Source organism: Gasterosteus aculeatus, chromosome 20 (assembly GCF_964276395.1).
Source record: "Gasterosteus aculeatus chromosome 20, fGasAcu3.hap1.1, whole genome shotgun sequence".
NCBI classification, from domain to species: Eukaryota; Metazoa; Chordata; class Actinopteri; order Perciformes; family Gasterosteidae; genus Gasterosteus; species Gasterosteus aculeatus.
The window spans coordinates 1,846,819-1,858,630 of NC_135707.1; the positions used below are offsets into that span (position 1 = coordinate 1,846,819).

At 41.1% G+C, this 11,812-nt stretch overlaps 1 protein-coding gene across 2 annotated transcripts; it reads right to left on the reverse strand.

The window, feature by feature from the left end:
• Window positions 1-445: 445 nt before the first annotated feature.
• Window positions 446-9,525, reverse strand: LOC120810384 (meprin A subunit beta). Of its 2 annotated transcripts, XM_078094416.1 has the most exons (16): window positions 9,387-9,525; window positions 9,135-9,230; window positions 8,840-8,858; window positions 8,689-8,727; window positions 8,532-8,557; window positions 8,365-8,449; window positions 8,007-8,124; window positions 7,594-7,775; window positions 7,231-7,446; window positions 5,833-5,991; window positions 4,985-5,215; window positions 4,404-4,844; window positions 2,959-3,132; window positions 2,727-2,826; window positions 1,059-2,615; window positions 446-759 (listed from the first exon to the last, which is right to left on the reverse strand). In XM_078094416.1, exons 2-16 carry the CDS (start codon window positions 9,204-9,206, stop codon window positions 681-683), a joined length of 3,498 nt encoding a protein of 1,165 aa, XP_077950542.1. In that variant the 5' UTR covers window positions 9,207-9,230; window positions 9,387-9,525; the 3' UTR covers window positions 446-680. The 2 variants fall into 2 exon arrangements, with proteins under 2 accessions (XP_077950542.1, XP_077950543.1); XM_078094417.1 differs by lacking the exons at window positions 4,985-5,215; window positions 5,833-5,991; window positions 7,231-7,446; ... (6 more) ...; window positions 9,135-9,230; window positions 9,387-9,525 and having other exon boundaries at window positions 621-759; window positions 4,404-4,770.
• Window positions 9,526-11,812: the final 2,287 nt, after the last annotated feature.

Below are 11,812 nucleotides of genomic sequence, written 5' to 3' on the forward strand. Positions count from 1 at the left end.
GTGATTGGCTGACCTTGCCCAAGCTCAGCTGAGACATGCAGACAGGCGGAGACGACGTGCAAGAAAAAAATGTTTTGCACAAATGTCTTAATTTACAAACTGGGTATATTCAATGTTTCAAAAATACAAATAGTGACTATTTGTAAAATGTATTTTTAATATAATAAAACAAATATAATCTTTTTTTGGGGCTCAAGGTGGCGCCACGCCCCATTGCCCTCTGTGGACCAGCCGCCACTGGACTTCAAATCCCGTAACAAACCCCCGGTATAATTCAATCCAAAATAATACAGCACTGTCTAATGAACCAGATCATATTGTTTGGTGCATTTTCTTTATTGCTTGTATATACATCGGAAGTTATAGAATTCTATATCATACTGTGTACTAGCTATTTATAAAAGCAGGGATACTTTCATCAAAAGACTGCTACTCCAAAGTAAACTTTTAAGATCAATGCACAAACATAAAAAGAATAAAAAAACGGTCACATCACCAAACACCACAGGAGTACACACATGCAGTTAATTGTTACATGAAAATATAACTGGGACTCAAAGTAATCATACAATTTTTCACCAATAGTTATTTACTTATATCCAATCTAATATAAAGAGAAGAACTACTAGATTACTCAGCCAGTGGAAATTGTACTCATGATATCCCAGATGAGATGTACATCAAGGTATTAACGGCATCAATGGAAGTAGGAGGGTGAGGACAGGAGAAGCCACCAAACCAGCACAGAAGCCAAAAACACTGCAGTAGGAAGAAAGGAACGGATTAAAGTTTTTCCCACTTGGTAATAGTCCTGCAACTTAAAGGATTTTGGAATTTCAAGTTAAAAACATTGCAGTTATATTGTAATTTAATTTTACACGCTGTAGCCAACTTTAATATAATTTCTGTAAATAAATGAATGAATAACGTATCATTTGTATCTATATGAACATATTGACTTGTATATGTAACTGTAAGCCCCAACAGCTTTTTGAGCCAATTGCTTTTACAGCCAACAATTATCTGCAAGCCTAACCTTGAAGAGTAAATATCATTACCTTTTGTCGTCTGTCGCTTCAGGACGTGGACGGGTAGGAGGTGGACTGGTAATGATAATAGGTGGACGGGTAGGAGGTGGACTGGTAGTGATAGTAGGTGGACGGGTAGGAGGTGGACTGGTAGTGATAGTAGGTGGACGGATAGGAGGTGGACTGGTAGTGATAGTAGGTGGACGGATAGGAGGTGGACTGGTAGTGATAGTAGGTGGACGGGTAGGAGATTGACTGGTAGTGATAGTAGGTGGACGGATAGGAGGTGGACTGGTAGTGATAGTAGGTGGACGGATAGGAGGTGGACTGGTAGTGATAGTAGGTGGACGGGTAGGAGGTGGACTGGTAGTGATAGTAGGTGGACGGATAGGAGGTGGACTGGTAGTGATAGTAGGTGGACGGGTAGGATGTGGACTGGTAGTGATAGTAGGTGGACGGGTAGGAGGTGGACTGGTAGTGATAGTAGGTGGACGGATAGGAGGTGGACTGGTAGTGATAGTAGGTGGACGGATAGGAGGTGGACTGGTAGTGATAGTAGGTGGACGGGTAGGAGATGGACTGGTAGTGATAGTAGGTGGACGGATAGGAGGTAGACTGGTAGTGATAGTAGGTGGACGGGTAGGATGTGGACTGGTAGTGATAGTAGGTGGACGGGTAGGAGGTGGACTGGTAGTGATAGTAGGTGGACGGGTAGGAGATGGACTGGTAGTGATAGTAGGTGGACGGATAGGAGGTGGACTGGTAGTGATAGTAGGTGGACGGGTAGGAGGTGGACTGGTAGTGATAGTAGGTGGACGGGTAGGAGATGGACTGGTAGTGATAGTAGGTGGACGGATAGGAGGTGGACTGGTAGTGATAGTAGGTGGACGGGTAGGATGTGGACTGGTAGTGATAGTAGGTGGACGGGTAGGAGGTGGACTGGTAGTGATAGTAGGTGGACGGATAGGAGGTGGACTGGTAGTGATAGTAGGTGGACGGATAGGAGGTGGACTGGTAGTGATAGTAGGTGGACGGGTAGGAGGTGGACTGGTAGTGATAGTAGGTGGACGGGTAGGATGTGGACTGGTAGTGATAGTAGGTGGACGGGTAGGAGGTGGACTGGTAGTGATAGTAGGTGGACGGGTAGGAGATGGACTGGTAGTGATAGTAGGTGGACGGATAGGAGGTGGACTGGTAGTGATAGTAGGTGGACGGGTAGGATGTGGACTGGTAGTGATAGTAGGTGGACGGGTAGGAGGTGGACTCGTAGTGATAATAGGTGGACGGGTAGGATGTGGACTGGTAGTGATAGTAGGTGGACGGGTAGGAGGTGGACTGGTAGTGATAGTAGGTGGACGGGTAGGAGGTGGACTGGTAGTGATAATAGGTGGACGGGTAGGAGGTGGACTGGTAGTGATAGTAGGTGGACGGGTAGGAGGTGGACTGGTAGTGATAGTAGGTGGACGGGTAGGAGGTGGACTGGTAGTGGCAGCAGATGGACGGGTAGGTGGTGGACTGGTAGTGATGGTAGGTGGACGGGTAGGTGCTTGACTGGTAGTGGTAGTGGGTGGACGAGTAGTTAGGAATCTGGGAAAGGCATATGAGGCAAAATATACAGTATATTAAAATCAGTATTTTTAGTTAATATTTTGCTGTAAGTAGTTGTATTCAGTCTATATTGACTACGTAATGCCCTACCCAGATGAGCATGTGCCATTATCTCCAGGAGCATATTTGATATCCACTGTTTCCACTTTAGGACATGGTAAAGTATTTCCTTTAACAAGAGGAGAGAGATCTAACAAAAGAAGACAGTTTCAGTAAGTAAGAAAACTTCATTTTAGGTGTAATTTGATATTTGAATAAGATGTGTTGTAGAATTCCAAACAGAGCAGTTATGCAGTCAAGTGAGTTTGTTTTATCAACTTGCCTTGGAAGCTGAAGACAAAAACAGCACTCCCTCCCTTGAGGAAGTCACTGGATTTGATCTGTTCGGAATCAGTAAAACCACTGAAACCAAGCGCTGCTCCAGCAAAAAACGTCTCACCATAGGCATCTACAATTTGATTTCCCCTCTCACGAGGATTGCCCCATAAATAGGTACCTGTTAAAAGCATATAGATGATCAAGAGCAAGTCAAGTGGAACCTCAGGGACTCATGTATGTACATTTGCAAACTTCTCCACCCACTATAGCGCACATTGCGAGCATTTAAATGTGCAAGTGAATGGACTTCCTTCTCTCTTTGTATCACAGATCAAAAGTCAAAACAGTCAAAACAGTAAAAACAAAAATTCAGTGACAACAAAGTCGATGTGTTATTTGGGCATCAGTGATGGTGAAGTGTGTGTATTGACTAGTGCGCTGTAGCAAAGCGTAAAGTACTTGTGCTGTGATACTGCTGATGCAATGACTGTTTGAAATGATGCTGGTGCCAACAATTGTAACGTAGCGAGGAGTTTAACAACTGCTGGAATGGAACGTGAACACTGAGTTGGAGATGTGAAGTCATCTTTGATTTCTTCCAGTAACTGTAATATTGCATGGCCGCTTCATCTGTAACATGTAATGATTTTATGTTCACTAAACTGAAAAAGTGTGATTCTTTTACATTACATTACATTACATGTCATTTAGCTGACGCTTTTATCCAAAGCGACGTACAATAAGTGCATTCAACCATGGGGTACATGTTATTGTTGTTGCAAAAGCTTGGCCTCACTGACCTATGTCGCCGTCTGGCTCATATTACTGCTGCCATTTCACCAGGAGGCACATGTGAGGAAAGCCGCATTCTTGTTTACTCTTTTGGGAGGCACTGAATGTTTCCCGCAAACGGGAGGCATGCTATCACGAGGGGTTTCTGTACGGAATACATAATTAGGCAGACTTCACTCATCCCCTCACATCTCTTTATGGGAGATTCCTACCTTCCCCATGACCCTCCCCTGAATGAATGCATATGCATGACACGGAAAGCGCAATTTGCCCTTTTCAGTCTCCGCAACAGCCAGTCGTCGCTTTTACCTTAGTGCGGCTTGTTTGTACATACAGTACCTCGCCATGCTTTTAAACGCACATTGCGAAACTAATATGCCTGTGGGAGCAAAAGTGTTAGTACATGAGGCCCTGGAAAAAGTCCAAATGAGACACTGACTGAACCCCGTGCTGCTGCCCAGCTGCTTCACAATAGCCTGCTCCTAATGCTTAGGATGGGTTGAATGCAATGGTGAACTTGTATCTAGGTACCTTTATGTATGTCACAGGCGTAATACCGTTTCACATTTTTTAATAACCAGAGAGGAAATTGTTACATATAGTGGACTAAAGAGTCGAACAAAAAATGGGATTTCTACCTGTTTTTTTTCAACTTACCATCAACGAATTTTCTTAAGTCAGTGGTGTAGCTCTGTTGCTTTGACATCTGCAGCTGCAAATTGGGTTTCTGATCCAGAATTTTGAAGGTCACCTGCCTTTGTTGGCAAGGCCACACCAGCTTGTCATAATTTTCACCAGACAAGAGTTGCATATACACGCCGACGGTTCCATTGTTCGGCTGAATCAGAAACCTGTAAGCATAGCCTCCACTGGAGTAGTGCCGTGGACTGGCCAGAGTCTGTCTAGTCTTCAAGATGTTCTCAAAATCATCGATCTGCATGGTCACGTGTGGACATTCGATCTCGGACAGATTGATGTCGTCGATTGAGAAGCCACCTGAAGAGCTCCCTGCTCCTTTACGAACCTCAAACTCCACTTTGAAGGTCTTGGTGGCATTGAGGGAAACATGCTTGAGCTGCCAGTACGATGTTGGTGAACCTGGAGAAAAAGGTTTCGGATGACTTAGTTACATCACTTTAATATCAATACCTGCACTATGATTTTTAGCTTTCAAACATTTGAGTCTTAAATATAATTTAGAGCAGATTATATGAAATAATCATACAGTTTGAGATTACCAGTGATCTGTCCCATAAGGCGGCGTGTTCCTGAGGGGTCCTGTTCATCTTGAAACTCTCTGATCCAGATGTTGAGTTGGTCTGATCCGTTTCCACTGTGATAATAGTAGAACTGGAGACACTGGACATGACATTCCCTATTGGGTCTCATCTCCTGGGTCTGTAGCCAGGCCGAGTCCCCTTCTTGAGCTGATGCTGTGCTAGCATGCATGAAGTAACCCGTATCACCACCTACAACGTTGTTGTCCAAAACAAATGTGTTATGGTGGACTTTCCAATGTCCGATCTATATAAAAGGTAACCGATTAAAGCAAATGATAAATCAGCAAGATTTAACTATAAGATCATCTTAGTTTGGCATCACGGTGGTGTGGTGGTTAGCACTGTCACCTCACGGTAAGAAGGTTCTGGGTTCTATACCACCCAGCGGCCTTTCTATGCAGAGTTTGCATGTTCTACCAGTGTCTTCGTGGCTTCTCTCCGGGTACTCCAGCTTTGTCCCTCAGTCCAAAGTCATGCTCGGGGCATTAGGTTAGTTGTTGACACTAATTTGGTCAGCCCTGCGATTGACGGGTGACCAGTCCAGTGTTTAAATTTAGTGGTAGGCTTTGGGGCTCAATACATTTCGGGTTTCAAATGAAATAAGGAAGAACCACGCAGTACCAAAGTTTCATGCAACATTTTATAGCCATGCGATGGGTGGGGAAAGTGGAGACCCCCGAAGAGCTTTGCCATATTGTAATATTGAATATTGTTGTTCATGGTTTGTGCCATAACAAGTTAAACAACAATACATTTAGCATATTAAGCTGTTTACAAACTGCAAGATTTTCCTTTAAAAATCTTACCAGAATCCCCTCCACTTGGTAGATTGGTGTGGTCGGACTTTGGACCAGCGACAACATTCGTTACCATTTCCCAGCTGCTGCCCCCCTTTGAGCATTGATTCATTTCACACATGGTCCCATTAGAGAAATCACAGTACATCTTTGATGCAATCGTCGTGTCTGCAGAGGTGAATGAATAACACAAGATTGAGAATGATTAATAAACTTCAAGGTATCAAATAAAAATGTGAAAGATTTTGTGGTAATGTTTGCGGAAAAAGCATTAATGCGTGGTGCGATGAGCTGAATTTCAAACAGCTTTTTCAGGTATGGAAGTGTTAGCGTTGTGTAGCAATAAGTCAGGCTTGTATTGTTACAGAGGTGCACTAATGGTTTTCTCCCATTCACTAAACAATAACCTTCTATTTCGTGGATAGATATTTGTCACGATGTGGTTCACTTCCTGTCGTATTTTGTAGTTTTCTGCCACTCGTGTCCCCGGGTAACTTCACTTCCTGCCTTGTCCCGTCATCCCCTGTGAACGTCTAATAGTTTCCACCTGTGTCCAATCACCTGCACCTCCCTTGTGTATTTAAACCGTGTGTCACTTGTGTCACTTGTCGCGTCATTGTCTATCGTCGTGGATGTTCATAGTTTCCTGCCTGCTGTTTTCCCCCTGGTTCCTGTGTGTTTTTGCCCCTTGGCCTTTTGCTTTCTGAGAAGTCTGCGCTTGACTCCTCCCTCCTCCACCCATCCCTGACAATATTAGAGAGACATTGATCATCTCATCTTAACTCTGCATTGCTCCATATCTCCTGTTTCCACCACAATTCCGGTTTTTCTATCTAGCAACGATTGTAAGTGTTATTAGTCACATACATGCCTTGCAAGTGCTCCAATGGTTTAATAAAACGAAAGCATTGGTGTTTTTTTTTTGAAAAACATTGGCTGCGTTTGTGCATTTCTACGACTAAGACTTGTGACTTTTTGAGTAGTCACTGTTGTCAGTCGACGTCATTGATGAAAATAGCCCTTTGTTGCACCACAAAGACTCTTAGGGGACAAATTGGATGGTCGTCTGCTACGTCACCACAACCGTAACCAGGGAGTTTCAGTTGCCGTAGGCTGCTTACACACAGAGGTGACGGATCGGATAAGGGAATGAGATGATCTTTTTTTCATATCACCAATTCTTTGCTCTTTTCTTTAGTACTGAAATTTAAGAATTACTTGTTGATTGTGGTGCCAGATCAGTAAAACGTACATATTAGTTCTTTTCACTGCTCTGATTGAAAGAAAGAATATGTTTTTGAGTTAAAATGATAAAAATACTTTCCGGTGGATATTATGTTCACACAAAGTTGAATGATATAAGTATGAATAAATAATGGTTGGTGCCTTTAAACCTCAAACACTTACTGCATTTGTAGAGAAGGTTCAGCTCCAAAACATCACTGGGACTCACTTCCCGTCTTTGACCAATAACATTCTGAAATTTGGGGTCTTTGGTGATAATTGTTGGCCCGGTTCCTTTGCTGAATGCATTTTTGTCGTAGTGCATCACTGACGAGTAGTCGTACGGGACTCCGTGGGTGGTGGTGAGTTCGTTGCTAATTTGAAAGTTGTGCTCCTTACCTTGAAGACACATGAAAGACAGCCTTCAAATATTTGATATAAATAATATAAACCTGAGGGCAGCTAGGATGGACAGGTAAGTGGGAAAATGAATTTAGTCTTGAAATCCAAAACACATTTTGAAATGACGCTAAAAGAGAATTCAACCTGGTTGGATGTTCTCGAATAGGATGGTCACATAATCATCTCTGTCATTTCTGGATTGCTCATGGTAGAAGCCAAAAGCATGAAGGAACTCATGTTCAACGATGGCAACGTGATCACAGAATGCCCCGATGGAAAGATTTTGTCCTCCAGGTTGAGTGTTTCGCCCAATATATGAAAAACATCTAAAACAGGAAAAGGCACTCATGAATAAACTTTTGACCACAAGTGTCATTTATCAAAGCTTAAGTTAAGAGGAAGAGGAAAAGTATGCTAAGGAAATAAAATTAACCAAATGTGCTGAAAGAAAATGAATCTAAGTGTTAGCGCAACTAATATTGAATTGCTGTCATGGACAAAAATAGCAAACAACAAAGACAAAAGAAACTAAGAAGTGAAGAACCTACAATACGTACCCGTCTAACTTTTGGACAGAGATGTAAATTTCTTCCGAGTCCCTCGGTTTGAAGTCGATACAAGTCTTCAGTCTGAACTGGTCTAAAGCTTTCAGGATGACGCCCTTAGCGTTCATCTCTTCCAAATGGAAATTGTGTAATAAGGAGAGAGGACAATGTAAGTACAACGTATGGATAAGTTATGTTTCTTCTGTTATGAGAGCTCTCGGCTCCAGAGCAGCTTCAATAGTTTAGTTCACGTCATGTGGTGTTGCTGTGCGGCGCGTACTCTGTGTGACCACAGCCTGCCAGTGGCAGCTTTCTGTCTTCTCTCTTAACTGACTATTTGTGATTACGAAACAGGAGAAAATATGTTTACCCAGGTCTTTATCCAGGAGATACGGTACTGGGGATGTCCACAGTCGTCTCTCATCAATGATTGCACTCCTTTGGGTGTTCGGTCTCTGATTCATAAGAAATGTATTTGGTGACCCAAAACTTCATGCATGCGTCTTAATCTTCTTAATGTTTGACCACAGAACTCACCTCCAGAATATCATCATGTAATAAATCTAAAACAAAAATCAACAAGTTAGTGGAGCAACAGTATGACGACACGACAAAGGATCTCTGCCAAATGTGAACTTGAGAAAATAATCCGACCACAAGGTTGATTTATTGACATGAAGAGGTTTAAAGTTACCCCTGTTTGCCTCGGTAATGTCCTTGTCTTCACCAATATCTACAAAAACAGATGAGATGCTGTTTTATGAAGTAACATGGATTAAATAAAAGTAATTATGTTGAATTAATTCGGTCAAATAAAATGAAGAATTTCAGAGGTTGTAACTTACCCACTATCTCCATTCCATTCTGTAAAGAATCACATTTTATTTCATCAACAAATGCATTTATATCATTTGTTGTAATACAACATAAAGTGCAGGAAAAAACCCGTAATGGTTTTCTAATTTACAGTTTTCAAAAATCTGAAACATGTTCACTACCAGATATTCGTTTACATGGAAGCTGCTGTGATGGTTCCGAGCATAATAATGAACATAGTTCGTCATCAGGTACTTAAACACTTCTGTAGCATAAAATCCATCATCATTTGCCAAAAGTACAAAGATAAAGAAATGTACTTACTTGTTGTTGTTGTTTTGGGGAGAATGTTGATGAAAGTGCCAAGTTTACAACAAGAAAAATGTAGCCTTTCATCCTCGTTGTGTATTATGCACCAAACTGAAAACAAAGATGATATGAAAAAGCGTTTAAAAAAAAAAAAAAAGAAACAACGAAGCAGCTGCCCATTTGAGATTATATTTTATTCATTTGAAGATTTTGTTTTGTTTATTTTGTTGTACCCAAAGAGGATAGAAAATGCTCTTCTGTTCTTACCTGCCGATTATCTGTTCCTCAGCTGCATCTGAGAAGCTTTGGCTGCACGAGGAGAGTTTTAAGCCAGTACGACATGTTTTTATGCAACAGCATAGTTTACATTCTTTTCAAACATTTGAACAATTGATCGCTTCTGTCGTTCACAGGTTGTCAAAGCGTGCAAAGCGAACAAATACGTTCTCAAAAAACCATCCGGCCTGTCAAGTTCAGGTTGTTTCTAAATCAAAACCTCTCGTGACTTCCTGTTAAACGTACCATTACGAGCAACGTTCATTCTGTGGCATTCTGCTTTTATGTCGCACCTAAAGAGGAAAAATTCCAATGTGCGCTTTCTACATCAAAGGGGAATGTAACACTTCACTCTTGATACTATTTTATATTTTGCCAGTACTCCAAAGACAGTAAATGGTTCATTTTGTATTTAATTACACTCAAAACTGTCCTTAGGTTCTTGAGTAAATGTTCTCACTTTCCACCACTGAATTCAGCAAAAGGACAAATTCAGTTTGTAATGCAGCTCAATGGAATTGTTTAAGGATCAAACTTTTTTATTTAAAAGCCCTTAACCATTCTTTCTAGCTTGCGCTTTTGCAAACTTTAACTTAAAGGTGATCAGTTGGGATTAAAGGCACCATAAGTTTGATGAAAGTTTTTAGCGATGCTGTAGTTACTCCAGAAAAGGAAATATCAGTCTCTGGTCGGTTGGTTTACATCTTTGAAACAAACTGATATATCTTAATAACTATTTAATATTCAATATAAATATCCCTGGTGCTCAAACAGTGACTTTGGATGGCTCCCAAACTACAATAGGCCAATGAAAGATGCCATGAGACATGTACATTCATGTGCTCCTCAGTTTGAATTCTAATAACTGCTTTTGGAGTAATTGAAATGACATTTCTTTCAAAAAATCAAAGGTATAATGTGTTACAGTGGTCGTTTGGTGTTTGTTAAAACATCATACTACACAACAGGGCGCCTCTGCTTTGTGCCACACAGGAATCTGGTTGGGCATAAAAAGGCCCTCCGCCTTTTACAGAATTACCTGTAAAAATAAGATCTTAAACTTCTAACTTATTAACACATTCGTACACCAAGAAACTGGAGAAATATATAACTTTTCAATTTTTATTTGTCTCTTTTTCACAGTTTTGGTATCAGTTGAAAACATGTCGGAGGAGAATGTTTTCTTGTTAAAATTGTTTTATGTACAAAAATGAGCAGGTGACTAGAAGGTTACTGTGCTTTAAAATTACAACACAGTAACATATATTTACCCAAAATGTCCTTTAAACAGTTGGTGTAAAAAGATGGACACGGAAAGGAACCTGTGAACCTCAATGCGGACGTGAATAGCTTTAGTGGGAAATGAATTGAAACGTGAAGCTTGATGTTATACCGGTTCTCATGTATGGAACCTTTTGTTTTCACATTCTGTACATTCCATGTCACATTACTTTTTTTAAAGTCACGTTTCCTTCTCATCTGTTGCCTGCGGTTTGTTAAATGAATTTTTATATTTTGCTTTTGAACTTCAACTCAAGTCCTTTTTTATTCCTTTGACATGTGCAAGGAGGGAAAAAGTTAAAATGTTGTGTCCTTATGGAAAGATGTGTGAGGAAACCGGGTCTTTGTGTATCTCTGTTCCACTTTTGTGCTTCCATTCCGAGGTGGAGACACAAACACTTGTCTGAAGTCAATAAATGTCAAAGTGTTTGACAAGTGTCGACAGACACGATCTTCCACTCTTCTTTAGAGGGCAGGTTTGACTACTTGCGTTCAACACGTGATCCTACGTTTGTAACTGAGCACTAACATTATGTCTCTTGCAATCCTAAATGCCATTGTATTGTAGATTGTATATATATATATATATAGATATATAGTTGTATGTTTTTTGTGGAATTAAAGGAACTTTTCTCCTTGCAAAACATACAATCAGTCTTTTTGGAGAAGGGCGCGGAGGTAGTGCAGAATCAGCATTGTATTTATTGTCTTTAAATAGACATTAACATGAATCCAACATATTGTAGCGAACAGATTAATTGATGGAGAAGACGTTATCTTTCAGTCCACAACACACACATTGAGCTTCCCACAGCAGCTCTCAAGCTGGACACCGGTTCACTCACAGCTCCTTTCTTGCTGATACGGCATCACAGGCACCAGCCAATCAGATCGCGTTTATTCTCACATCAAAAGAGCGCGAAGCTCAAAAATAAAAGATGGTGGAACAAACTCCAAAGATCAGGGGGTCCCTGCTCCATCTCGCTGTTGAACACCCCATGTCTATTGTTTTGACTAAGTGAAAAAAACAGAGATGAGTGCAGACTAAAACACAAATGAAGAAATATTTTAAGGGAATTTACCAAATTGGTTAAAAGTTGGCAAAGCATTGCTCCTTCAACACAATAACATAATCA